General features: G+C 42.8%; 1 protein-coding gene across 9 annotated transcripts in view; it reads right to left on the bottom strand.

The window, feature by feature from the left end:
• LOC139595129 (multiple epidermal growth factor-like domains protein 6) overlaps positions 1-27,824 on the bottom strand; it is a 189,986-nt gene that overhangs the window by 94,044 nt on the left and 68,118 nt on the right. The window contains exon 1 of one of the 9 annotated variants that reach the window (XM_071438117.1): positions 11,648-11,675. The exons of the other annotated variants lie outside the window; for them this stretch is intronic. Within the exon in view, the coding sequence (XP_071294218.1) occupies positions 11,648-11,660 (13 nt within the window). The 5' untranslated portion in view covers positions 11,661-11,675. Of the gene's footprint in view, positions 1-11,647; positions 11,676-27,824 lie in introns of those variants that run through there. 9 annotated transcript variants of the gene reach the window in all.

Here is a 27,824-nt window from a genome sequence, read left to right on the forward strand (position 1 = left end):
GTCAATACCAGGATGAATATTTCTTCTTGGGCTGTTATGAAGTATCGTAAATCTGAGTCATTATTAACAAGCGCCTGATTAGTGGAGCAAAGTTATCGGAGAGTTTGGCACAGGCTCCTGGAGCTTCCCCTCCCAGCAAGCACCCATCACTGCCACTGCTCCTGCTGGCAGCTCTGGTCCTTGTGCTTCCACAAGTTATCACCTCTTTTTTCCAAGTTTTTTTTTTCTTTTTAATTAAAGAAATTACTGCTGCACTCATTGCTCCTTATCCCCATGTCACATTCCCATATGCAGAGAGCATCCATCACATAATGAGTATGTGCATGGCCCCTGCTCCCCAGGGATGGGGGGCTCTGCCTTGATTTGCTTTCTTCTCTTACTGTGGCACTAAAGTATTTAATTTAATTCAACTTAGATGCAAAACCAAAAGCAAACAAAGCTCCTTGTTAAATATACTTAGCCAGCATTCATTTCTCCTTATTAAAATCATCATCTGAAGGAAAAAAAAAACCAAAACCAAACACATTCATCAATCATTTGCACTTGCTCGCATTAAGAACAACTCCTTTGAAGTCAGAATAAAATCCTGTAGGGGGAAAACACAGGCTCAAAGTTTAAGTAGGTGAAACCACAAGCTCTTAAAGCCCAAGATGCTGCTGTGTTAGACTGGACCTGTAGCTCATCTTGTGCCACGACAGGGAACACTCTGTACCTGCTGCAGGTACAGAGATGGCCCCTTCCACCCCAAGCTCTCCTACACCACAAGCCAGACTCAGCTCTGAAACTGGCACTTAAAAGTCCTTTTAAAATCTCTGTCCCTGGTCACAGCAGTCCTCCATAACCATATACATGCCTGCTCGCTTTTTAGAATTTTTATTTTTTATTCCTAATGTCCTGCACATTGATGACATTTTGCAACAACTTCCCAAACCAAACTGTTACATCAAAAAACACCAGCTTTGATACCTTTTGATATCTTTCTCTTTAGAATTCTGTGTCAAGCAGGAGTCATTCCCTAGAAGTGAAATGCAGAATGACCTAGATCACGCCCAAAGTTTCCCTCTGTTCGCTAAATAGAACTAAACTGAGAGGTGGAGCTGGGAGAAGGTCTGTCAGAGTACAATGAAACCCTGTAATGGTGCTCATTTTTAAACTATGTTTTCCCAGCCAAGGTATGAATAATGCAACCAAACAGCCCAGAACATCTGAATAAAGCAACAGCAGCCTAGCGGATGCTAATTGGCAGCAATTGGCGCTGATTGTGGAGTGCGGCTGGAGCTGTGATTACAAACAGAGCTGACGCAGCCAGCCCAAACCTCAAGTACTGCTGCTGCAATTAAAGATATTTTATCAAATTAGACAAGTGTTTGCCTTTCCCTGCTACGATGGTTATGAGCGAAACATAAAAGAAAGCCTGGCTGGCGGTGCGGCACCTTCCCCACTCTGCCGCGGTGAGTTCCTTTCTGCTTTGACTTTTTAAGCCACAAAATGGAACCCTTTTAGTAAGAATTCAGGGCTCTGCAGTGCCATCCTTAAAAGCCCTTGCTTTTGTCTAGAAGTGCTTTTGCCCTAAAAATGCATTCTTTTTGCAGTGTACCTGACTTCCAGCCCCGACAAGTGCTGGCTATGCACACACAAACACGAAAGGCTTTGAACTTCCCAAGTCTGATCTCACAATGTAAGCCCTTAGTATTTTTGCAGGCAAGTAAACACTCTTCAAACATCATTTCCAAGGCAGTGACCATCAGTGAGGCTTCAGGACTCTTAGCACCTGGGCTGATGTTTTGAGTGCTAAACCCCAAGCACAAGCCCCACAGTTGACTCCAGCCAAGCCATGTCCTGGTGCCCAAAGGAGAGTTCAGAAAATGCACCTTGAACTCCAGACATCCCTGCACCCTGCTGCCTTCTGCTTTCCTCAGGGAGGAAGTCACTAAACCACTTGGTCATGAACTAAGGCTGGCTCTTTGCTAATTCTTTGCTAATATTTTCTGTTATCCCCAACTCTCCTCTTGCTTCTGGATCTCAAGAAAATTTACTTGAACTTCTGCCTTTTCTCCAGCCTCCTGTAAACATCTATAAAGCAGGTCAGCAGAACTGAATTGAAAAATATATAGAAAAAACTCCAGTGTGCTGGGTCATTTCTGAAAGCTTAGCATTTACAGTAATTTTTACAGACCTCCATGAGAACCAAAACCAAAAATAATATCAAGGCTATGCAAATGTATGGAAGTTTTCAGGCCATGAGAGCTGGAGAATGACAGCCAATGTCATAAAAAAGTGTGAATAACCTGAAGATACCCATGGGTTAGCCAGGGCCATCATCTTCAGGACCAAACACAGGCTCAGAGACCACAGCACTGGCATCAAAAAGGAACAGCAAGGAAGCAAAGGCAGCACTTTGTGTACTCTGCTCAACCTGTACTTTTAAGGATTTATGTCAGGTGCTATGAAGAGCACGGCACTGATCCAACACAGCAATAACAAAAACCAGAGATAAAGATAGATGAGCACGTTGGTGCTGCCTTTGAGGATCCCCAGGATGAAAGGCGAATGAACAATTTCAAACAGAAATAAAAGCTTGTTCCAAGTAAAACCTGTAAGGATGGGTCAGATTCTACCAATTTAGTGGTGGCACACCACATGCAACGTGGGGTGTTGAGAAGCTCTGCTGTAATATTACTCAAAAATCTGTGTACAGCAGCAATCTGAGTTTGTGACAGCAGGAGTGTGAGAGGATGAGCTCGAGCCAGCAGGATGCAGGAACAGGGAACTGAGGGCTGCAGGAATGGCTTATCTGGAAATAGGCTCCCAAACATTCAGGGAAAGGACACAAATCACAGCTTTAGCTTCTAGCTGCAGAAGAGACAACAAAGAAAGTCCTGTTGGAAGTGCAGAATAAAGTGTTTATTCCAGCTTTGTCCCTGTCTTTACTGTGTCCTCAGAAGAACTCATCAATCTGAGCAGGAGAACATCTCCTTCTGTCTACACAAAACGTAGAATAAATGTGTCAAATCCAGAGTGTCCTTCTGTCCACTGCAACACTGTGGGAAAGGGACACCTGACGCACTCCACAACCAATTTTGGTACTCCACAACCAATTTTGGTACTCCACAACCAATTTTGGTACTTCAATCCACACCAGGGCAGCTCTCCCCTGCTCCAAAGCAGTCCCTGATGCTGCAGTGGCCAGGACTGCAGGTGATGAGTGATGGTGCTGCCACGAGGGAGCCCCCAAAACCAGAAAATGTCAAACCCCTCCCTGCCCACAGTCCCCTGTGCAGGACCAAAGCCCCAAGCCCAGAAGTTGCTGCTTAACCTACAAACAGGCTGAGTGCTACAACAGAATGGGCTGAGCAAGCTGACAAATTAGGCAGCTTAAATTTCAGGGCATTCCTATTGTAATAAGCCAGTTCCTTACAAACTGTGCTTTTTCATAATATAATTAACCCCAGCACTAAGCATGTGAGCAAATGAGTTCATTTTTCACATGAATAATGGAAACGTTTCTTTCTTTTTTCTCTTTTCTTTTCCTGAACCATTACGAGCAGAAATGAATATAAAAAATTTCTCAGCAGCGAAAGGATGATGTGTGCTGGCTTCTAGTTTAGAATAGGAATTCATTATGGAGATTTAAATGGAAGCTCCTATTTTCTTTCCTTATTTTCTTAATATTTGTCCTTGCCAGTCTAATCCAAAACTTTGCTCATCATCAAGATCTAGCCTGGGGTTAGATCAAACAGCCTCTGCTATGGCCTCAAATGGGTTGAATTTCTCTTCCTTCCCATATCCTCCTGAATATTTTCTCCCATCTTTTGTTTTCCATGTCTAGAAGATCTTTCTAGCAGTCCTGTGGGCAGACTTACTCACTGCCCTGACAAAAATCCTGCGCTAACTTTAAATGTAAACTCACTCCACTTCCTACTACAGAAAATAACATTTCTGCCATCATTCCGTGCGTGGCTGAAACACAACCACACAACCAGGTCACTCGTTTACAAGAGACACAAATGGGAACTGGTTATTCAGTTTACAGAAGAGTAAACTGTAAGAACTGGCAGAAGTGTAAGGCACAGTCACTTCCAGAAACTGATCTTGTGTGTCAAGGGCAAAGCAACCCATGGGAAGAAAAAAAAAAAAAAAAAGAAAGATCAAATCCTCATCAGTTAAATTTGTAAAGAAACCCAAGGGAAGTCATTATTCCCAGAGACTCCCTTGCCTGATTTGTCTTATGAATTCTTCCAACTTCTCTGACACCAACAGGTGCTGTTAACTATTGCTTACTGAAATTGCTGCTGACTGGCCCTGCTGAAAGGGAGTCCCTTGAAAAGGCAAAAAATATCATTTAGTACTGAACAGGAGCTAAATATTGCACAGGTCTGAATCCTGCTCATCAGGAATAGCAGCCAGGTGAGCATCCTTTAGCTGAAAGGGAATTCCCACTATGGAATTCAACCAGGGCACTTAAACTTGAATATGGAGTTACACCAAGGTTGAAAAAAGAGGGATGTACAAACCATTGACTTCCATGCAGATTTCACCAGTGACAAGCTCCAAGCACAGAACTGAAGAAACAGGATTTTCTCTTTCCAGTTAAATCAACAATGAGGAGCAGAGCACAGCTGGGATTTCTCAGGGCCTTTCCCAGCAGGACAGAACAGCACAGAACCCTCCTCTAAGCCAAACAAGCCAGGCCCAGCATGGTGGGGTAAGGCAGACACTCTGCAGAAGGAACAATTTGGCAGCCAGTTCCCTCAGCCTGACGCCAGCATCTGAACCTGGGACCTTCCCTGCTCCTGCTCACACATGTGCTCACCACGTGCAGCTGCTGCCTGAGCACGGGGAGCAGGCTCAGCCTCGCACCCCAGGAATTCTGCTTATCAAAATATGGGATCCCAAGGTTTTTCCAAAGGACCAGTGTCAAAGGTGATCACAGGCAGAAATTAGAGGGTTGAAATTGTTAATCCTGCTTGGCTGAAATTAATTCGTACCTGAGCAGGAAGAGTCAGTTTCATGCAACCCAAACTTCACATTCTTGTTCCCAACACAAACTAAATTTGCCTTTTAAATCTCTCTGGATGTCAGGCATCTGGTCTTGATGGAAAGCCGCACCCTATTTTTTCGGGGGGTATAACCAAAGAGAAATTTGCATTTATGTTTTCAGTGAGACATCAGCGTCTCGTCAGCTTAAATAATTTAAAACTTCAAAGTTACTACATGACTTGGTCTTTTTATATATGATCATTTTACACCTTAAAACATGTGTTCCTCTATCTCTCTCCCTGCAAACAGCTGACATATTTTCATGTTCCTCACTCTTAACAAAGTGTATACCATAGTAAAATATTAACATCACACCACACTCCTATAAGATTGTTTGGTTTAGGATAACAAACTCTTTTTTGAGTTTGTTGAGGTTTTTTGAGCAACAGTAAGGTCAAAGTATTACATTTAAATCTCTTAAACAGGATGTGCCTTAGAAATAAACTCGAAGTTTTAAAGATCTATTGAAAATGTTCAAAAAATTTAAAACAGACAGCAAAGGGCAAACACTACAAGGAGAGAAAAATTCTAATAAGGCCAGAGGGCTGTGTAAAAATAAATACATATCCAGCACACACTTGTGTGCAGCACACCTAACGTAGGCAAAGACAAGTATATTCCACAGACACGTGTATTGTTTGGAGTCTGAGTCCTGTTTTCAGAAGAGTGAGGAAGTAAATCAATAAATATGTTTACCTTGATCTTTAGCTCACTCTTACAGACCACTCAGAGCATCTCATTTAACCAAAGCTCTTCAAACCCAGCGCTGCCGGCTCTTCAGCTGGAGGAAAAACAACGCACGTCAGAGGATCCAAGGCTGAACAGCCTGGCCCCAGCACATCCCAGCCTGGCCTGGGCACTGATTAATACCAAAATCTTTCCAGCTATGTGAATAAAACACCCCCAAACCTGAGCAGCAAGGCAGGACTGCCGCAACGCCGCGGCCGCGGGTCGATGCCAGTTCACAGCTCAGGTTTCCACGTTCAGAATTCCACCCTTCGGTTCCAATCAAAAAAGAAATTCCTCACATTCAAGCCGGGCTAATTACTTTTTTGCATGGGAGAGGCAGCCAAATTCCCTGTGACGCACAAAGGGAAAGTGTGATCTATGAGCAGAGCACATCCACCACAGCGTTATGGATGGTTCTGGAAATGCAGCCAGAAGCAGACGTCGCTCCCAACATCGCCGCTGTTGCCAACAGTTACCACCTAATGCTGTCTGAGAGACTGCAGTGATTTCGTGTTCAAAGGGAAAGGCAAAGCCTCTGGTGTCTCAGATCCCACGTTAAAGCTGGCAACGGGGAGCTCTAACACCTGGAGGATATTCTGGAGGAGGCAGCTATCGCCGTCCCCACGTGGGATGCGGCCGCTGCCTGTGCGTCCTGGGTTACTCAAAAACAACAAACCTCCCCAAAACCCTGAGAGCTGTCCTGGAGCTTTCTGCTGAAGGAATGAATGCAGCAAAACCATAAACTATTCCTCAATTACAGGATACTCCAGTTATTAATTTCACTTTTTCTGCACCGCCTCTTTGTCCCAGCCCAGAGTGCAATATGATTGATTTTACTAGATACTTATACCTCCTAATTTTACTAAATACTAATTGTATCTCTTCTCCAGGATACCTGCATTATGACCATTAACAAACAGTGAAAAGTGCAGATAATGTGTGAGCATTTCTCCATATTTATTTTTTGTAACACAGAAAAGGTGTCAACAGTGGCCAACACTGGTAATGCTAAAATTGGTTATTACTGGGGCAAAAGACCAGAGGCTCAAAGATGGGAGAGGAGGAAATTAACAGTTTAACTTGACAGGCAAACTTCTACAGAACATAAAGCTAAGGATGGTAATTTGTTAGTGTTATATGACCCAAAATTATTAATGGAAATTGTTAAGATTCTTGAGCATGCAGCCATGCCATAGATGTCTGAAATGCACATTTTAAAACACCCCTACTTCTCCTTTATATCTTTCTCTTTTTAGGAATCACCTTGTGAAATTCCTTTTGTGCATTATCAAAGGAACCAAGAGACAGCTTTTCCAGGAATAAATCTCTTGGTTTGGGCAAAGACCAGCAAATCTCCTTAGGCCAAGATTTAGGCTGTGCTCTAAACTGCTCTCCTAACCCTGCAACCCAGAGAGGCAACACTCTTCTGTAAAACAGACCTCCAGCTTATCTTGCAATAATCTGCTTCATCTTCAGGTGAAAGTTCTTCACAAGGTGCAAAATACTTTCAAATATTTTTTTTCCTTATTTCTTCTTTCTCCCTCACCTCGACAGTCCCACGCTTCCAATTAAATTAAAAACTGGACCAGTGCAGTTTTGTGGGATTTTCCCCTCCAATGCTAAAGTATAATTATAAAATGGGGGGAATAAAATTGCAAATTCCACCAAGGTCATTAATGTACAAAATGCAAATTGTCTCCCATTTGTCAAAGACCCTGGGGAAGTCTAGAGATAATTGAAATGATAGATGAACAGAGGAGACTAACTGCTAATGGTCTGTATATCAATGGATCAATGTCACATTTATGAAGGGCTTTGGGAAATTATTCTAAATACTTCATCTACAACAGCTGAAGTTTAGCCTACTTTTTCTTTTTAATGCTGAAAATATAACAAAAAAGTTCACTTTGTAGTTACACAAGTGTAAACCTGGGGTAATATAAGGTGGATGGCAAGAAATTGAAGTGCTACTTATGTTTGTGCCAGATGTGACCAAAATTCTCAGGTACTGGGGATTATGGGATAAATAAAAGTAATATGTATTTCAGAGATAATCAAATATAGGACCAACCTTGCCCTCAAAGCATTTAACTCAGCTATTCACCTTTGCAACCCATTTTCTTCAGAATATGAATAAACTAAAAAATCAAGGAGTACACATAACACTGATTTCTGTGCTTTCCTATTTTCCTCATATTTTCAATTACAAACTAAACTGCTCAGATCAGGGGCTGTTTTCAGGTGCATTTATAGAGCATTGACCAAACAGGAACAGACAGCAGAGAGGGGAAAGCCCAAAATATTCCCTTTTCAAATGAAAGGTGAAACAAATCCTGCAGGTAACTTTGGTACAGTTTCACAGAAAATCTTATTTCCACTTCAAAAGAGGAAAAGCTACAACCAGTAAGTCCCTCTGCAGAGCATTCTCCCAGTTGTGTGCTGGCCAGGCTACACTAGTAAGGGACAGTGAAGAGGAGACATAAATAAAAAGAAAATTTGAACATTAAGATGCCATTTTGGTTGAATCTGTAAATAGTTTGGGGAGCTGGGTCAGTTTAGACAGTTTCTTCTATGATTATGATTATTATTACTTTTTTTTTTTTCCTGCTTTTTCTTCCCACACACCAGAAAGGTCTGGATGAAGGTAAACCAGAAGGACAAGTGCAGGGTTCTTTTGTGAAAAAATATATTTTTCTAGTGAAAAGAAATAAACCATCACACCCTTTTGTGAGGCAGTTTACACTGCAACAGGTACCATCACCACAAAATCACATACATCAAACCCTTTTCCACCTTGATTTCACTGTACAAAGTCACAGGAAGGGGATTGGGAGAAGAGGTGAGTTTTCTTGTTGGTGGGAATGAGAGAGATTTGTTTCTTCTGGAAATAGCACCACAATTGTCTGGCTTGTGGAAACATGAACTAACCCAGAAAGACCTGATATCCCCAGAACCTGAATGAAATGGTCCTGTCTGAAACCCTGGACTGCTTCTCCTGTTACAGGACTTGGCACATGAAACAAGAAGGGAGCAAGGCTCTCAGGAAAACAGCACTGAGAGGAAACTCTGCTGCTGCCTGAGAAAAGGTAACAAAAACTGCATGTTAAATGAGCAAACTATATTTTCTGTTCATTCCAACCACAAATATTCATAAAATGAATCAAGAAGTCCCATCGAGCTGCTGAGAAAACAAGAAGGAATATCCACGTGTTGGAACCTGCCTTCTCAATTATAAAATATCACTAAGGATGATGGAGATCTGGAGCAGTTTCCCTTACAATAAGCCTTGAGGCAAAACTGGTCAGAAATGTAAAGTGCACGTGAAAAAGGAACCCCCAAGACCAATCTGCTGAATCACTGACATTAATCAGCACTGTTCATACTGACTGTCTTTTCCAATTAAGATCTGTGAATAAGTACTCAAAAAAGTCTCCACAGGAAGGGGATGGTGCTATGGGGTGAAACAAAATTTTCAGTGCCTATTTTAAGGAAGAGAAGGAGGGAAGGAAAGCTAACAGCACAAATAAAACAAGGTGTCTTGCAAACTACAGGAAACTTTTGTGGAGATAGCCTGTTTTGGATGTTTCAGTTGGTTGGCAGAACCTGAAAACACACAAAACCAGTGTCTGCTTGATGCTGATTTGCTAATAGTCTGTCTTTCCTGCCCCACTGCCCTGTCAGTCTTGCTCAGTGCAAGCTCAAACCAACCACTCTAAACCCAGCAATGCAACAGCCCAGCTTAACTAAATGAACATGATTTGTCTCCTTTTATCTATTGTTAGATATTTACCAGCTAGAGGGGAGCAGGAGTGCTCCTTCTCCAAGGTCTCAGAGCTGCCCTTCCCTCCCACAGCCTCCCCAAATCCTTCCCCTGAGGAAGAGGAGCAGAGGGGAGAAACAAAAAGGTCCCCACCAAAGAGCAAAAGCTACCCCAAAGAAATAAAGCTGAGTTTTACAGAACTGCCTGGCTGCCAGGGAAGGTGGATCTCAAGGGCTTTCTCTGAGCATCTCAGCTTTCCATCCCTGCTGGACCTGGGGTTTCTTGGGTTTTCAGGGGAGTGCTGGCTCTGATCACTGCAGACTCTGGTGCCAGGTAACCCAAAAGGGCTGTCAGTAATTTCACCTCACAGGTGTGCCAGGGGGTGAGGTGCAGCCCCTCTCTGCTGCTTCCCAAGTAGCCAATTAACAGAACATTCAATTCCTCCATTTGCTGAAGCACATTTGTTCTGCTAGATCTTAATTTTCTGAATGAGTGAAATAGGAGTTAGGACAATTTATGTGAGTTAATGATACAGTGCAAGTTAACTGATGGGTTATTCTGGCTTTTTGCAGGCAACAATTTGCACGCAGCCTTTCTTTCAGGGCCATAATTACTTGCAATACCGGACTCTCAGCACACTCTTCCCATTTTTATTTTTTGCTGTTTTACAGATGTGTCACTCTCACAGCACTGAGTGAAAACAGATTACCTGCCACTGATCACCCAACACATCCTCAGAGGAAGGTGGGGGAAGTGTCTCTCCAGTGACAAGTTTTGATTTGTGGATTAAATTCCCCTCTTAATTGAGCCATGCTTCTTCTGCTAACAAATTCCTGTGGAAACCCCAGGATAAATTTACCTCTTTGCAGAGTAACTTTTCCTCACATCACATCCTCCCCTCTCCTTCTCCTTATTTCATTAAGATTTTGAGCTGTACGTGCAAACCCTTCATCTCAAACACTCATTATGGAAATACTGCAAACCCAGAAGATGTCACAGCCGTTTCTTTTACAGCTTTTCTTTTTGTAGGCGACATTCATATTGCAGAATAATTTAGACAGTAATTTAATCACAGGGTTTAGAGGTCCAGCAAATGTTACATTTACATAATGTCAGTCTTTCAGCAGATAATTTGGTCCTTTGCATGTGTTAAAAGACGACATTGCTTGTTAAGTTCATGTTAGTATGTTTAACCCAGCAGATGAATGGCTGGTTCCTTAATCTGCCATATATTTCTAATTTTCCTAAGGATGATTAGAAAATTTTATTTAGAGTAAATTCATGAGCACAGTCATTCCACTGGAGTGACAAATCAAAAAGATTATTAAATCTCAGGGTCCAGAAATCTCCATAAAACGGTCATAAAGTCCTTGCAACATAGAAAGTGCCATTATTTTTCCTTGTATAAGTTCTTCACTGGTCAATATATTGCTTCTGCCTCCTTTGAGTACGTGACTGAAGTTATTGAAATGTGCCTCATTAGTTTCATAATATTCTCCTAAGGACATGTGGGTACTTTGTAGTTTGGAAATGTACTGCTCTTTGTCTTGGCAAATGCTGTTAAAGAGAATGAAATAGGTTATAAGAAATGTGATTTCATTTCAGTGTGCCAATGCTGCTATCCTGGACATCCAAAAGATAAAATAAAAGGTGATAAATCATCATTACCCAAAGAGAAACATCATGTCTGTACAAGTGATTTTCCAAAAGTGCTACTGTGTATTTAAACTTAGAAGAATAATAACCTAGGCAAACATCTCATGAGCCTTAACACTGAATACTTACATCTAATACTGTTTTTCTGCCTTTTTATTTTGAAGTTGCACATTATAGCCTCACTACTTACCATGTAAATTGAAATCTCCCCTTTAATTTAAGCTTGTGCAATATCAGGATTTACAGCAGGAAAAAACCTGTTGCATCATCTGGCCAGCCCATGCCACTGTAAGATATTCCCTTATTTTCCACTGCCTCACTTGTCTGGTTTTAAATCTACTGTAGCCAGCCACAGACCAAATCAATGAGCCAAAAACCACACCAAGAGCTGGGAGCACGTTTTTATCACTTAGTTGTAATTTGGCCCCGTTTCTGCACCCTTTAGAACAGAAATGTGTTTACCTAGAGGACACATTCATCCAGCCTCCTATCAATGAAACAGGTAATAGAGATCCCCCGTGAGGGGCTGAGAGCAGCTGGAGAGCAAGGCAGCAGAACAGAGTGAGGGGAGACACTCATTATTCTCCTTAATTCACTCAACTGGCAATTGTCACCAGTCTGACTTCTACAGCACACAGAAATCCTCCTTCTCCTGGCTTAAAGTCTTGAAAGATCACATTTCATTCCTAAAAAAAAAAAAAAATTCATTTCTTCCCATCGTACACATCATGACAAAGCAGTTTTCAGTCTGTATCCTTTATCAGTTGTTTTTACTTATTAAAGGAGCTGGATGGGGTTTTCCATTCATTATTTGTTTTTAAAATGAAATCCAAACAGTTTTTCTCTTATGGTGAGTTTGGGCTGAGGACTCCAGGAAGATAAGGAAGCCCAGCTTCTTCCAGATGTAAGACAACTGTGGATCCTCTCAGCAATGAAAAAATTGAATTGGTTAATTTGCATTAATACTTGGATGATAAAGCTTTAAAACAATCAGAATTAAATCAGATAAAGATTTAATTACCACTAAGGTTAAAAAAAGGATTATTTGCTATTTGCACTTAAACAGAGCGAGTTCCAAATTTAGAGTTGACACAACTGACACGGGCAACTCAGCATGCACTGATAATTTTGTCATCAAAGTGATAAAATTCTAAGCTCAAGGCACTTTCTTTGATTATTCTTTAACACAGTTTGCAGTGTGGCTGGCAGGACTGGATGATCCATCCCCAAATGTATTTCCTTACTCAGCTGCTGAGTCCTTAAAGCACTTTAAGGAAATACCTGACCCACACGAGGCTGGATCTCCTCAAGAAGGTCCCACCAGGTGACCCCTTTGTCAATTAGACTGGCACAGATACAACAATTTGTGGATCTGCACCAAGAATACATTGGAGAAAACCTGCATGATCTCAAACCATGCCAAAAATCAATGTGAATATTGATGTACAATGAGATCTTTAATGGAAAAATCCTTACAGTTCTTTACATCAACCAAATAATTAAATTAAAAGAACTAAATGTTTTCCTAATTAAGCAGCATGAAGTGCCAAATACTGATCTATTTTCATCTCCAACATGTTTCTATCATTTTTCTCCTTGCAGTCCCTGATGTTCCCCAGTTAAAAAAAAAAAAACAACAAAACTCTTAGGAAAAAAAGCTGTCTTACAAATCCAAAATAAACCTCCAAGCCTCACACAAGAAAGCAGAGAAAAGTTATAGAAGTCACTCCAAAATGTTCTCATTAGCACTTCTTTAGGTAAGAATGAGAATGAAAAAATGAGCTCTGTGAGGGCTGAGTGTCACAGCTATTTGCTGAGGCTATTATAATCATATCAGTGGCTTATTGAATTTCATAACCATGGCTCTAAATCCTTCACTGACAACTACCAGAGAGCTAAACTCAAAATAAAACTCCAAGTCAGAATGAAGGCACAGACACAATGTGCTTACACACTGAAGAAAATAAAATCTCCGAAGGTCAGATTTATTTTATGGTTAAATAGGGACACACACAAAGCTCCAGTTTCTGTCCTAACCCCAGTGAAGCCACAAAGGAGTAGGATGTGAGTACACATTGTGTGTGTAGTCCCTGCTGTGTGCCACCACAGCACAATACACCCTGAGAGAGAACATTTCTCTGCTTTTATCCTGCATGTGAACCGCATCCAGTGCCAGGAACGAGGCACTAATCCCATTCCTGGTACTGAACTGCCACAAAACTCACTGGGAATCAACCCCAGCACCACCAGGATCAAACCTGGAGTGGGCAACAACCCTCTACTGGTATCAGGTACAGGGAGAGCCTCCCTAAGAACCCACAATTTTGGGTAACTCCAAGCAAACCTTGCACCATCCTAGCGCAGCTCATCCTGCCCTGAGTGCACCACCGAGTCAGGCAGTGCAGAGGGAGGCAGTGCCTTTAGGATATAGAGGTTTTCCTTACACACAGGTTACACATTTAATTTGCTATTTACTGAAACCTCCAAACTTGGCAGCAGAGGGAGACTGCACGATTGCCAAAAAAATTGAGGAGAATCAGGACTAGACGGTGCAGTAATGACAAAAGCCTTGGGAGAGATCCCACAGATGTTTCCTGATGCTGAGCAGAAACTGCATGCAAACCCAGGCAGTGAACAATAAAATGACTAATACAAGTCAACAACCAGGGCAAAAGTGGAATATTCAGCGTGCAAAACCTGCACTGGTGCCATGGCAAAGCCTGGGAGGTGCCAGTCTCCAAAGGGCAAGGAGACAAACTAGGTCTGTAACTTCATCAGGCCACAGCTTTATTAACCCACCTCTCCAGGGAGCTCCCAGTCATCTCTCACACGGGGTAGAACCATGATTCATTTTCTAATCATTTCTGTCTGGTAAAAAGCTGTGTCAGTGTTTCCCTCCCTCCTCCTCTTCACAGCCCAGCTCCTCTGAGTAACACAGAAGGATCCAGGTGTGTGTGGGTGCCTTCACTGCCACCACCCCCCTGCTGCACCCTGTGTTTTCTAAGGACAGTTTCAGTCCCCCAGGGCTGTGCTGGCACAGAAAACACGAAGCTATCACAGTCATTCAGCTCCTCCTGGTACCAGCTGAGTGTGGAGACAATTAACAGCTCCCTGCACAGCATTCCCCACTGGGAAGGGAGACAGTAACACCTCAGAAAGAAACCCTCACAAAGAGCACGCTGAATTCAGAGGGCACATCCAGATCCCTCCTGCTGCCTTCTGGCCTTGTCACCACCTGAAAGGCAGGTCTGATAAATCCCAGTAAATCCTCCACACACAGCCCCCGTGTCAAATCCCAAATGGATCCTGTTTACATGCAGCACAAACACCTCACAGGGCTCTTCCTGGGGGGAATGAGCCCATCTGGTCCTGTGTTGGCCGACCAGGAATGGTTCTACCTTTGAGCTGCTAAATTCCAGGGGAATTGCCTGTCCATTTGAATAGCCAGTGAAGAGTGGAACCAAACACCAGCTCTCATCATCAGAATATTTTATAGCAAGGCTCCAGCCCCAGGCACACTCAGATGAGGACACGACAATGGACTTTTATGGCACTTGCAACTTTTGGGCCAAGTCCTCGTCAGGCAGAGCTCCAAAAACTCCAGAGTTACACCACGAGAGAATATGTCAATTGTCTGGCCAAGAGCATAAAAACCTTCTTGTTATTGTTGTTAGAAACCAAATGACAAGCAATTCATTACTGCACTGCAATTCAGTGCAATTTATTGGTTGATTTGCTGCGAGGGATTTTAGCTACATACTAATACACATACTATAAAAAGAATGCAAATTCAGTAATGCAAGTCTAAATGAATGAGACATAACATTTTCTCACAGTTTGCAAGAAATTAACCTTTAACGTCTTTTCTATGCTTTGGGAACAGCACTTGGCCAAAAGCTCTTAGAGTAATAAAGCAGTGACCCATAGCAAAGAATAAATGTCAGAGTGAAATGATAACAGCAAGCCTATTTGCCAGAAAGTGGTAATTTATAAGATTTTAATTTGAGATCATCATGGGGGGTCAGCCTTATCAAATAATTCAAAATGTAGGTCACAATTATAGCCCGCAAAGCGTGGCTCTGCTCTGAAATGTGACTGCAAAAATGGCATGTTTATTATTTCTAAATGATTTTTTTATCAGATGCATTGAGTTTACAAGTAAAGTGCTAATGGGACAGGCTTGCTTTTTGCTTTCTCCATTTTTTTACATTTGTGTAGCTCACTGATTTCAGTGCTTCTTTCTGATTTACATTCTCCTAAAAGGAAAATCAAACCCATCAGTTTCCCACCTTCCAGCCTGAAAGTTCCACAGAGCCAAATTACATCCTTGTTGTTCCCTGTGTCACCAAAAGCTTTCAACAAATTTACACTTTTCTGGGCTAACTAGAATGTAAAGCCCTCCCAATTCCCTAAGTAATAAAGAAAAAAAAAAAAAGAATCCAATCCACCTGTCACTTCAGGCAGATTCCTTGGGTGGTGTCAGGCAGTGTGGCTCCACCACAATCCATGGAGTTCTCCATCAAAATCAGTGGAGCTCACCCATCCATCAGGTTTCTCTGCAGCACTGCCCTTGGGTTTGCTGGCTCCTCAGTCCAACAGCAGAGGGAGAAAAGGCTGTTAACAGGATTTCAAATCACCCTGCCCAGATCAGTAACTGTGAAATGCTAACACCTGTCTGGAGCAGAGCTGGAATCCAGCCTTTGCTTCAGAGTGAGCCAGACTAGGAGATGGTCCAGGAAGCAGGAAAGAACCATCAAACACATTTCCTACCTTTTCTCACAGCATTTTCCAGCCCTGAGATCTCCCAGCTCCAGGTGGGTCCTTGATGCAATGCAGTGTAATTGTTCATTACTCCCAGCCCTTCCTCAGAGATGCACTTGGGGCATTTCTCAGCCCATTTCCAGAGAAACCGAATTCTTTCTCATGAACCAACAGAATGAATTGAGAAAAAGAGAGTGAGGCCTGGCTGAAGAGAGAGTGAGGCTTGGCTGTTTGCTCCACCTGTGCCTGGATGGAGACAGGAATGGTTTTTATGTGCAGGAGGGACCTTGCTGTCAATAGCACACACAGGGAGTCAATATTGCTGCTGCCAAGCAAGTTCTGTTCATCCTCTTGTGCCTTGAGAATTTGTGCCTTTGCTTCTTCCTCCTTTAAACTACAATGAAACTTATGAAGGCTGAAACAACCCTTATTCCTCTCTTTGGCAAAACAAGCTGTACACATGGAGAACAAACCCTCCCCCCAGAACAAGCTGAGAGTCAATTAGAGTTTGATTTAATAGGATTTAACACAATGCAAATGAGAGGATGACATGAAACATCTCCATAGTCTTCACTCAAACAGGGCCATATTCTAGTTTTATCACATCTCTAATTTTATTTAATAATTGTATTCCATAATTAAATTTCTGCAGTAATTCTGTCTTTTGACATCCTTCCTCTGTCACAGCTTTCTGTAAGCCAGCATGTGCATCCACAAAACTCAATACTGACATGCCAATGGATCATCAAAACCCTGCATTTGCCTGTCATGGGCTGAAAACCAAATCCAACCACAAGAACAGAGATTCCACGAGATTGCTGGACTCAGAATTCCAACAAGCAGTTCCACTATTCCAAAATACTTTAAAATCCACATCACCTGCTCCAAGGAATATTCCCAAGAGAGGGAATAACTGGCCAATCACACAGACTGAAGAGCTGGTGGTATTGTCTGGGGGTGACAACTGAACCCAGGCAAGCATAACATTAAATATAATACCTATCACTATAAAACAAGGTAGGAGAAATGCAACAAATTATTTCTTACAGACAATTTGTTGCTTAATGGCCTGAAGCAACTCCAAGGGCTGTTAAAGCTGATAAGACAGTCCTTAACCACAGTAACAATCTATACACTGGGATTAATGCCACCATAAAGTTTAAGCAATGGTTTATAACTCCAAACATTGGCAGAAGCAACCAATTTTCTGTCTCTTGGAAAGCAGAGACCTTACATTAAGAAAATCATAATTCAAAAGCAAGGATGGGGAGAAAAGTAAAACCCCTGCCCTCCAAACGAATAGGTTTCACTTACTATAGTAGGTGTGTTGAAAAATACCTAATGATGAGTGAGGAAACAGGACAGGAAGCAATGCACTGAGAGCACCTTGCTGCTGCTTTCTGCCAGGCTCTTTGGGCAGCATTTCCAGGCTGATGCACAGGGCTCTGCAGACACAGAATAAGCTGCTTTCAGGAGGCAAACGCCTGCCAGTGCAAGCTTGGTCACAAATGCACACGAAATGACTGGAGATCTTCCAGAAGCAGCCAATAATTTGTCTCTGATAGTGTGCCAACAACAAGAGCCTGAAAACCACATCCTCTTTAATGGTACCTAGCTCTTCAAAGCTTCAATGGACAGTCCAAAGCTCTTGAAAAGAAAAGGATGAAAAACCTCAAGGGTGACAGGGAGAGTCAAAGCAAACCCAAAATCTGCCCTAAGGAATGCTGTGCTCTGGTCAGAGCTTTCAAGAAACCTCATTGGGGGTTCCAAACCCCACCACAGCAAATTACCTTGTTACATTTCCAACATTCAACTTCTGATCCAGATTGAAAAAAAAAAATCAGGGATCATTTCTCTCCTCAACTCATCCGCTGCATTTGAGTTTCCAGATGGGTCTGGAGCAGCTCTAAGTTCCAGGCTGGGCTCCTATCACAACAACTTTGTCACAAAGCATCAGCAGCAGGTTAATTGATATTAGAGGTATCTCTTTTAAGATTCTGTGCAGTAAGAGCTCCAAGATGAAAGCACAATGTGTTTCAGTGGGCACAGCTGAGTATTTTCTATCTCTGCTTGCATTGGAGGACAGTGTTGAGGGACTTGGCAGAGTGGCACCATTTGATTTATCCCTGCTGCCTCCTTGGACAGTGCCAGCACTGGGGTCTATCCAGAACTGGGAAAAAAAACCACCAAAAACCCAAACCATAAAACCAAACAGCATTTTTTCCCTCTTTGCTACTGTTAAAAAAACCCCAAAAAACAAAAATCAAGACAACAAAACAACAAACCCCACATTTTAAGTTTCAAGCTTTCAGAAATCACACTGGTATTCTGGCACTTCAACACCTTGTGTATTATCTTGCCACTTTCTTCTCTCTAAGTGGCTACATTACTCTTGCAAACTAGCAAAGGGTGTGGAAATATTTATTATCATCTACATTTTCTGTAGAGATCATCAAAGGACAGTGAAAAGTATCTGTGTGCAGAGAGGGGGAAGGAGAAATGCAATTACTCCTGCTTGATCTGTTTATTCCACAAGTTGGACACAAGTCATTGCCGTGACATTTTCATTTTCCTGGGTACACGACTGGGCTCTAATCTCATTTGTGCTGGTGTAAGCACAGGAGGATCAGCAAGCTTTCCCCCCATTTACGTTTTGGGAAGCAACAGCAGGAATCAGGCCCCCCTAACCCTTGGTCATTAATTCTGGTTCACCTCCTGCATGTAACAGGAGCTGTCAAAAAGATTTTGGAAAACTGTCAATCTCTGGTAAGAGATAAAATCTTGATTAATAAAAATAATTTGAAGCTGAGTTTGTTCATTGGAAAGAGAGGTCATTGGCACTATGGTGTCAAGAAGCCAATATTTTACAAACACATGGTATTCTTAGGGGAAATCAAAGCAAAGTCTGTACAGAGCCTCCTGCCAAGTGAGCTAACAACTCCATTTAACAAAACAAAATCATCCCCATGCTTAGAAGAACTCTTTCCTTAACAAATAAAAATCAAAGCAAAATGCAGACAAAAGTGAAATTACTTCCATGATCAAATCAGAAGCTAAAGGCCAAGCTGTGCTGTTGGGGGAAGGGGAGTGGGATGGAGTTTTGCTTTTAACAAGCAAGAAGTCTAATGGAAATGATCAGCAGTGAAAATTCAGTTATCTGGGCTTCTGTTCTGCTGGCCCATTACTTACAGTGAAGCCACTGAACAGATTTGAGTGAGAAAGGCCAGAGATGGAGTGCAGGGGTCAGCTCAGCCTGGCTGCCCTTTGATCTGCACCCATCACCAGGTGAGCACCTCCTCACACCCCAGCTGTTTGGGCAGCACTGCCCAGTCTGCTCAGCAATAACCAGCTTATTTCACCTGCACTGGGCTTGGCCACTGCCACTCCTGACCCAAAGAAGAAAACCAAAGAAAGAGAAACCAATCCACCCCACTGAGGGCATCCCTGTGCTGGGCTGGTGGTGGTTTGGGGGGGTAAAAATCTCCTTTCCCCCTCTGAGCAGTCACCCTTTTATAGCAGCACAACGCACTGATTAAGTGGGGAATTATCCCACCAGTTAGCAGATATATGGAAGTGCAACACTTTTTAGTGTTTAGCTGGTGATAAATTTCCAGGGTACACAGAGATTTTTGCTTCAGATTTTAATTTGGATGAACTACCCCCAGGTGCAACGCAGATCAGTGAGGGGCACCTCCAGCTAAGCTCAGAGAGCTGCTCCAGCACTTGGAATTCTCAGATCAAAACCCAAAATGCCTCAGCATCAGGTTTTCCTTATTGTAGCTACAAGGGGCTACGCCTAAGAAGGGAAAAATAAAAGTCAGGCTTCATCCTGTGCGTCTCTGAAGGGCGCTCCTGCGGGTAGGAGTGTGTGTCTATGTTGCAGATAACTAACTAGCTACATGACAATATGCATTGGAGATGAAACCAAAGCAAATGCCAGCATGATATATTGTGTCAGTAACATCAAAGGAGAAGGGGAGGGGAAGTGAGTGTGAAAATCAAACAGAGTACTTGGGAAAGAAAGCTAATTTTGAGTTTGATGTGCACGAGTGACACTCATTAAAAATTGACGAGTGCATGTGAAAGGATGCCACCTGGGATTATGCAACTGCTAATTAACATTTAACACCATTTTCTAACCTTATAAAATATTCTTAGCCTGCTGAAGGCTTCTTCATAACAAGCACAATGGAAAAAAAAAAAAAAAAATCCAGCACCTAGCAACAGCAAATGGAATGGGGAAACTTTATGAACTTTATAAAGCAACACAGAAGGCACGGAGGGCTTAAAGGGAGAGTGACAAGGCAGCACCATCCTCACAGGGGAAACACCTGTGTCTGTGCCCTGCTCCCTGTCCTGCACCAAAGGGACAAAGGAGCACAGGGATGTGGCTCTGGTTACAGGCACTGGGGGCTGAATGTGTGTCCTGGGGCACTGATGCTCCTGCCCACAGGATTCCCTGGGTTTCCACAGGATCATCACTTTCTGGGTTGGAAAAGAGCTCTCAGTTCATCAAGCCCAACCTTTAACCCAGCACTGCCACACCCAGCTCTAAACCATGTCCTTATGCCAGGTCCATACACCTTTTAAACATCTTTAGCACATATTAATATTAAGTTAATATAAAATCCAGCATGTTTTAAATATTTTCCAGCACAGCACCCAATTTCACCCTCAATGACACCCTCCTACTTACTGTAAGCCACAACTGAGGGTATTATGTGAGGTCTCCCACCCTTGGAATTTAGCATGAGCCTTGCAGTAGCTGCTAATTCCCCCCAAAAATCCTTCTCCTGGATTCCTGCCAGTAGCCAGCAGGGAAGTCCTGGGTTTTAGTCTTTTTTAGTCTTTTTCATAATGGTGGTCAGGGGAAATATGGACTCCAAAGCACGAGCATCTGTTCTAGCTGTAAGTTCACATGGATTTGGGGTCCCAAAATAGCAATTTTTTAGAAGCTGAGTAGGAAGTTCTCTAGAGAAAAAGGGAGGATAATTAAAAAGAACAGGAGAAAGTAAGAGAAAGTGGAGGGGAGGCAGATGAGGTGACAACAAGACCTGAGCCTGGTGGGACAGATCACTGCAGTGAGGGAGGAGAAAGAGGCAGATCTGCTGATTCAGAGCAAAGCCCGAGGAGCCTGGGAACATCCACTCCAGAGCACCAAAAAAACCTCAGCCCAAAGCAGCAAAATTAATAGATTACATTTGGGTCTGGCTATTTCAGCCGTGTGTTTACACTGTGTTGTTTCACAGTTTAAACAAAGAAGGGAGCCCAGAGGGACAAACCCAAACAGACCTTGCCTTTGCAGGGCCCAGTGTGGGGCATCCCAGCAGATCTCCCTGCTGAAATGACAATATGGCTCTTTGCAGTCATCAGACACTTTTATAAACCCAGAAGCCTTCCAAAATTTTACACACATACCCCAGAAATAAAGTGCTTTTTGAAAGATAAACACCTAACGCTGTCTGTGTACACTGGAACTTCATGATATAAAGGATATGGCTCTAACTGCACAATACTGACATATTTAGGTGGATTTTAATTAATACATTGCTATTCATACAGCATGCCCAGGAGGATTCCTGTGTCTTTTTCCACATGCTTCCAGATGAACTTGCTAATTGAATGGTTAAATGCTTTCCAAAAAGCAAGACAGAGATTCTCCCCCTTTTCACTGGGAAAAGGGAACGGGATTAATTCTTACAAATAATTCTCCAGTGTAGTCAAAATCTTTTTTAAAAGAGAATAATACCTCTGCCACTTTTAGATGTGTCCCAGATTAACCAAGCTGTAGATGTAGTGTCATTTCTCCACACCCAAAAGATGTGAGGTGTTGCCTTGCTGCCATGAACTGCTCTGGTCCTTCCATCCTGGGATAACAAGAACCGCGCACACTCAGGGAGGGCTGAGCACAAACAAAAAAACAAAAACAAACAAAAAAACCCCAAACAAACAAACAAAAAACCCCAAAAAGTGTAAAAGAGGGGGAAAGGGAATCAATAGATAAGCAAAGAAATGTTCCAGTTACAACAGAACACAACAGGAAAGCCCAAGACAGGACAAGCCCCAGCAGGGGCTGTCTCAGCAGACAGAGCTGAGGAAAAGCAGGGAACTGGAGGAAAATTGATTTTTAAGTAGAAAAAGAGCAGTTTTCCCTTGCTGAATCTGAAGCAGTGAACTTTCAGCTGTTCATCCTGGGACTGCCCAGGCTCTCCCTGCAGCTCCTGCCCCGTGTGGGGCAGTGCCAGGTTTGGGAGCAGCTCTGGGGTCACCAAAGCTGCGCCCCAAAATGAAACCTCTGTGAGCTGTGCAGCAGGGTGAGCTCTAAACAGAAATACAGGGATGTCAGCAGATAAAAGAAGAGTGAAAACTCTGTAAACAAGAACATTTTCCTTCCTTATGAGCCCTCTCCATGACCAACATCCATTCACACTTCTGAGCATGCCTGACCTCCTGCTTTGATTTACAAATCCCAGATATTACACTGGCTCTTTCCTTACAAATTGTAAAATCTGCCCTGAGAAAAAGGAGAGAATGAAGTTTAGATTCTTGTTTTAAGGATTCTCTGTCATCATTACCATTGATTCAAAACTTTTTTAAGTATGGCCTTTTCTGAAATGGCCCCTGTTTAAAATGTGGAAGTATATTTTCACATAAAGAGATACTTATTTTGCAGAAAACCCAGAAAGATAAAGCTCACTGATTGCCATGAACTGCCATCTTCACAGGAAAAAAAAAAAAAAAATCAAACACTTTAAAATCTGTCCAAAGCTTCTAACCCTTAAGCTAATAAAAGCAAAACAGTAAATCAGCTTTAAAAATATACTACTCAAAATTTTATATTTCTATTTATATTAGAAAAGCATGTCTCTGTAAACTATTACACCTCAAGTATGAGGTAAGAAAAAAGTCAATACCCTGTGTTATATGCCAGAAGGAAATAGGGCAATTAAAAAAAAAAAGAGAAAAAAGGAAGAGTCTGGAAAAGCCTATTCAGAGGATTGGGGAGCAGGTTATTTTGATTGCCAGTATGCAAATGAGGAAGGATGTGGATAAATGGCATGCAGGATGTGATTTTATTTCTTTATTTTTTTAAACTCTCGCTAGAGTCTTCCAATTTTTGAGCTTTCTGTTTCTATAGTGAAGTATCAATTTAAGGCTTTCCTTATTTCTTTATTTCTCAAAGTGTTTGAGCTTGGAAAGCCACTGATAATGAATTTTGGAGCATATTTAGAGCAGGTGGCTTGTTTTGTTTGAGATTATTATCAACAACTCATCATGTAAGAGATGCTTTTATTTGTCCATCCTTCCATCTTTATATATAAGTATAAAAAAATTTATATTTTTCTGTCTGTAGCCAGAGGCAAAACCAAAACCCAAAGACATGGAGTGGATTTTCTCTAGCAAGGTGCTGATTCCTTGGTCCACCACGGTTGTCACCTGTTTCAAGGGACTCAAAACCCAAGATATACTGGAATAATTAGTGCAGAGAGCTACACCTGCACAGGCAAAAATGATCAGATCCACAGCCAGAAGAAATATTAACCACATTCACTGGGGAAAATAACCCTTTTCAATACCAGGCAGCACAGACTCCTCCTGCTTCTGCCAGCTTTTCCTTTGGTTTATTTGCAGTTGATAACACCACAAGAGTTTGTTGGAAATTTCCATTCTAATTTGGCAAATTGGAATGTGAGTAAATCTTTAGCTGTGCTGAATGAAAAGTCAAATGGTTTGTCCAACAAACTTAAAAAATGAAGTTTGGTTACTGGAAGGATAAGACAACAAGTCATTACTACAGGATATTTTTGATGAGTTTCTTGTATAAAACCAACATTCTCAAAAGGAAAGCTAATTGAATTTTCTTCAAGAAGAAAATTTAGGGGAAAGTAGATACAGCATATAAAAAAAACGTAACCCCCTTCTACATCCAAAAATTACAGTGATATAAATTCATCACATTTTGATTTTAGTAAGTGGTAAATTACATAAAACGGAAAAGGAAATGAAGCTGCAGCCAATGACACCAAGGTGCTTTCCACAAGAAAAGTACCATCTATGAAACCTCAAGATAGGATGAATTTCATTTTGATCCCAGCCACCGTGCCTTAAAATCTCCCTTTAAATTTACAACTCATAGGCAGAAAGGACGGTGAGATTTCAAACCCTCCTCTCTTTCCCTCTCCAAACCAACCAACAGAAGGAAAGCTGGTATCTCCCAATGCAGAAGGCTCTCTCCATTCAACCTTTCCTCTTTCCAGGCTTTTCTGGAGCAGGGGAGGAGCAGAATTCCTGTCCTGGGCTCTGGGTGAGCGTTGGGACCCGGCGGAGACGGGCGCCCACAGCCCCTGAAACCAAGTATGGGTCGCCTTCGAGTTTGCTCACCAGGTCTTACCCACCCTTGATTTCTGGAGCCATGGGGCTGCTGGGGCAGGGTCTGCACCCTCTGGTGTTGGGAAGGATGAAAGTTCGACAAGAAAGTCCCACAGATGTATGTGCTTAGCAGAAAGATTTTTGAATGTAGAGTCTGATGAAGGAATAGAGATGGAAGCAAGTTTTGATACGGAAGAAAAGAATTGCTGAGCCAGTCTCACTGGATAACCAAGGAGGCAAAGGGTGTGTTAGTTAGAAGGGGTTTTTATGGCTTAGAGCAAAGGATAAACCCACCCCAAACAAGAAGATGTTTTTACCAAGCAGAAAGAGAGCACAGGCAAACAAGGCAGCAAATGTGGCAAGCAGAAAAAAGGTCTCAGAATTTTCCACTGCAAGAAAACTGAAAAACAACTTCCAGCTTAAACTGTAATGTACTGACTTTTAGTGATTGGAGAATAGTAATATGAATATGGCAATTACAGTAGTTATGATAGGCTATAGATAATAGTTAAGGTGTAGATTGGTTCTGCTGTATGGAGATGCTCAGCAAAGCAAAGTCTATAATGCATTGTGACCAAAACCAAAGGATCTCCAGGGCTGCCTGCAGCTGGAGCTGACAGCTGTGGGCACAGCTCTGTCACCCACCACCCTGGGCTGCTGTAACATCTTAAATGTAATGAACTGCATTTTGAAGAGCTGCCTGGAGTCCCACATCCCTCATTTCAGCTCTTACACTCTGCGACCAGCGTGGGGTGAGGATGATGAGGGTGGTGTCTGTCTGTACCCACCCCTCACAAAACAGAGGGGCTTTGGCCAAGAAATACACATGCCTGATCTTATGACTGATATTTCCTGCACAGCATTCCTCTTACATCATCTGTACTGTCTCCCTTGCACTTTACTGGGACTAATAAACATTCCACACTTACTTTGCAATGCATTTTCTCCCTGCAAGACAACCTACTTGCTATTAGCATGTAAACTGCACACTTGCCAGTCAGGCTAACCTCATCAATCTTGTCCAAGGCAGAAGAGCTTGTACCCTCTTACAAGATTTCTGGGACTGCACTTCTAAGTTATTCATCCATTTATTTGAAAGAGGAGAAAAAAAAAAAAAAAAAACTTTACAAGATTTCATCTCTAGACTTCAAAAATAGGACATATTAATGGAAAGAAAAAGGATCACTCGAGTTATTTTTATATTCAAATTTGAATTTTTTCCCCCAGAGGAATCCGTTTTTGTGTTTCCCAGAAGAATATAGTACAGTTCCATCCCTGCTTTGAATTAGGGAAGCAGAATGAAGGAATTAAGATTTTTAAAATAACTATCAAAACCATGCCTTGGATTTCTGTATTTGTGCTCTGGCTCAGTAATGACTCTCCCCTCACACCCTGAGGAGCAGAATAAATTAAGCATGTGCCACACTAACAAGCCTCTGTTCTGGGGCTGACTCCAGCATCCCTGCACTGTGTGGGGAAGATGAGCTCCTCAGGCCCTGGAGAACAGGAGTTTCACCTGACCCTGCTGCCCTGCCCTCCAGGAAAGGCAGGAGTTTAACCTGACCCTGCTTTCCCTCCAGGAAAGGCAGTCCCTGCTGGGAAGGGGAACCAGGAGAGCAAAGAGGGTCCCCAGTGCCCCCTCCATGGCCACAGCCTGAGCTGGGTCAGCATCCTGGCTGCTCAGCACTGGGGAATGCCCTGCTGCCTGATGGCTGGGGATCAGCACCTCAGCAGGGAAGGGGAGAGTTAGAAAAGCACAGAACAGCCTGACTTGGAAGGGACCTTAAAGCCCCTCCAGGGCCACCCCTGCCACGGGCAGGGACATCTTCCACTATCCCAGGGACATCTTCCACCGTCCCAGGGACATCTTCCACTGTCCCAGGGACATCTTCCACTATCCCAGGGACATCTTCCACCGTCCCAGGGACATCTTCCACTGTCCCAGGGACATCTTCCACTATCCCAGGGACATCTTCTGCTATCCCAGGGACATCTTCCACCATCCCAGGGACATCTTCCATTATCCAGGGACATCTTCCACTATCCCAGGAACATCTTCCACTGTCCCTGGGACATCTTCCACTATCCCAGGGAGATCTTCCACAATCCCAGGAACATCTTCCACTATCCCAGGGACATCTTCCACTGTCCCAGGAACATCTTCCACCATCCCAGGGACATCTTCCACTATCCCAGGGACATCTTCCACCATCCCAGGGACATCTTCCATTATCCAGGAACATCTTCCACTGTCCCAGGAACATCTTCCACTGTCCCAGGAACATCTTCCACTATCCCAGCGACATCTTCCACTGTCCCAGGGACATCTTCCACTATCCCAGGGACATCTTCCACTATCCCAGGGACATCTTCTGCTATCCCAGCGACATCTTCCACAATCCCAGGGACATCTTCCATTATCCAGGGACATCTTCCACTATCCCAGGAACATCTTCCACTGTCCCAGCAACACCTTCCTCTATCCCAGCAACACCTTCCTCTATCCCAGGGTGCTCCAAGCCCCTTCCAACCTGGCCTTCCAGGCACAGCTTCTCTGGGGAGCCTGTGCCAGGGACTCACAGGCAAAAATTTCTTCCCAATATCCCATTTAACACTGTCTTCCTTCATTTTGAAGGCATTCCCTGTCACACCAGGCCCTTGTAAATCTCTGGCATTCCCTGTCACACCAGGCCCTTGTAAATCTCTCTCCATCTCTGCTGTACTCCCTCCAGGTACTGGAAGGCCACAATTGGGTCACTCCAAAAAACTGGGTCACTCCAAAGCTTTTCTTTTCCAGGCACCTCAATTCTCCCAGCCTTTCATTGTAAGAGGGGTGCTCCACCCTTCAAAACTCTGAGATTCTTTTCTTTTCTTCTATCCTATTCTTTTGAAATTTCCCAAGACAAAACTTGCATCTGGGCCACACAATTCAAGTGTTGCAGATGGGAACAGAATTTGTCTAATTTTCCAAAACTCATTTGTACTTTTTTTGGTTCTCCACACAGTGTAAAACTGAGTTCCTTCATTTTGTGCTGCTTGAAAAAGTAATTTTTCACTTTCTCTAAAAAAAGGACGCATGGGCAATTTTGTTTTTCAGTAAGAAGAGAAAGGCAGGGAAAGATTATGAGCTTCGTTCAAGACTGTACAGGAAAACCACCAAAATAATAAAAAGACCTTTTTAAATTTCACCCCTGATATTTCAGAACCAAGTTCTGAGTTCCTCTGGAGGATTTGTGAAGGAAGAATTTCAATATGTTCCCTTTGCCAGAATTAACATGAGGCTTCATTAGACAGAAGTGAAGCTGAAACCTGAAAGATTAGACCTGTAAGTGCAAAAACATTGGGCATTTCAGGAACTCCTTTCTTCAGCAGAGCTGCTCCCTTGCAAAGCTTTTCCAGATGATACTCCACAAATGGGGCATTGCTCAGAATGTGAACTAAAGCTTTCACCAGCAGGAGGGGGGGAAAAGCAGCCACATTATTTCATTCTGAAGAGTGGTGTTGTACA

The sequence above is a fragment of the Agelaius tricolor genome, unplaced genomic scaffold (genome assembly GCF_023055355.1).
Source record: "Agelaius tricolor isolate 1412-34295 unplaced genomic scaffold, bAgeTri1.0.p SCAF_12, whole genome shotgun sequence".
In the NCBI taxonomy this organism is placed as follows: Eukaryota; Metazoa; Chordata; class Aves; order Passeriformes; family Icteridae; genus Agelaius; species Agelaius tricolor.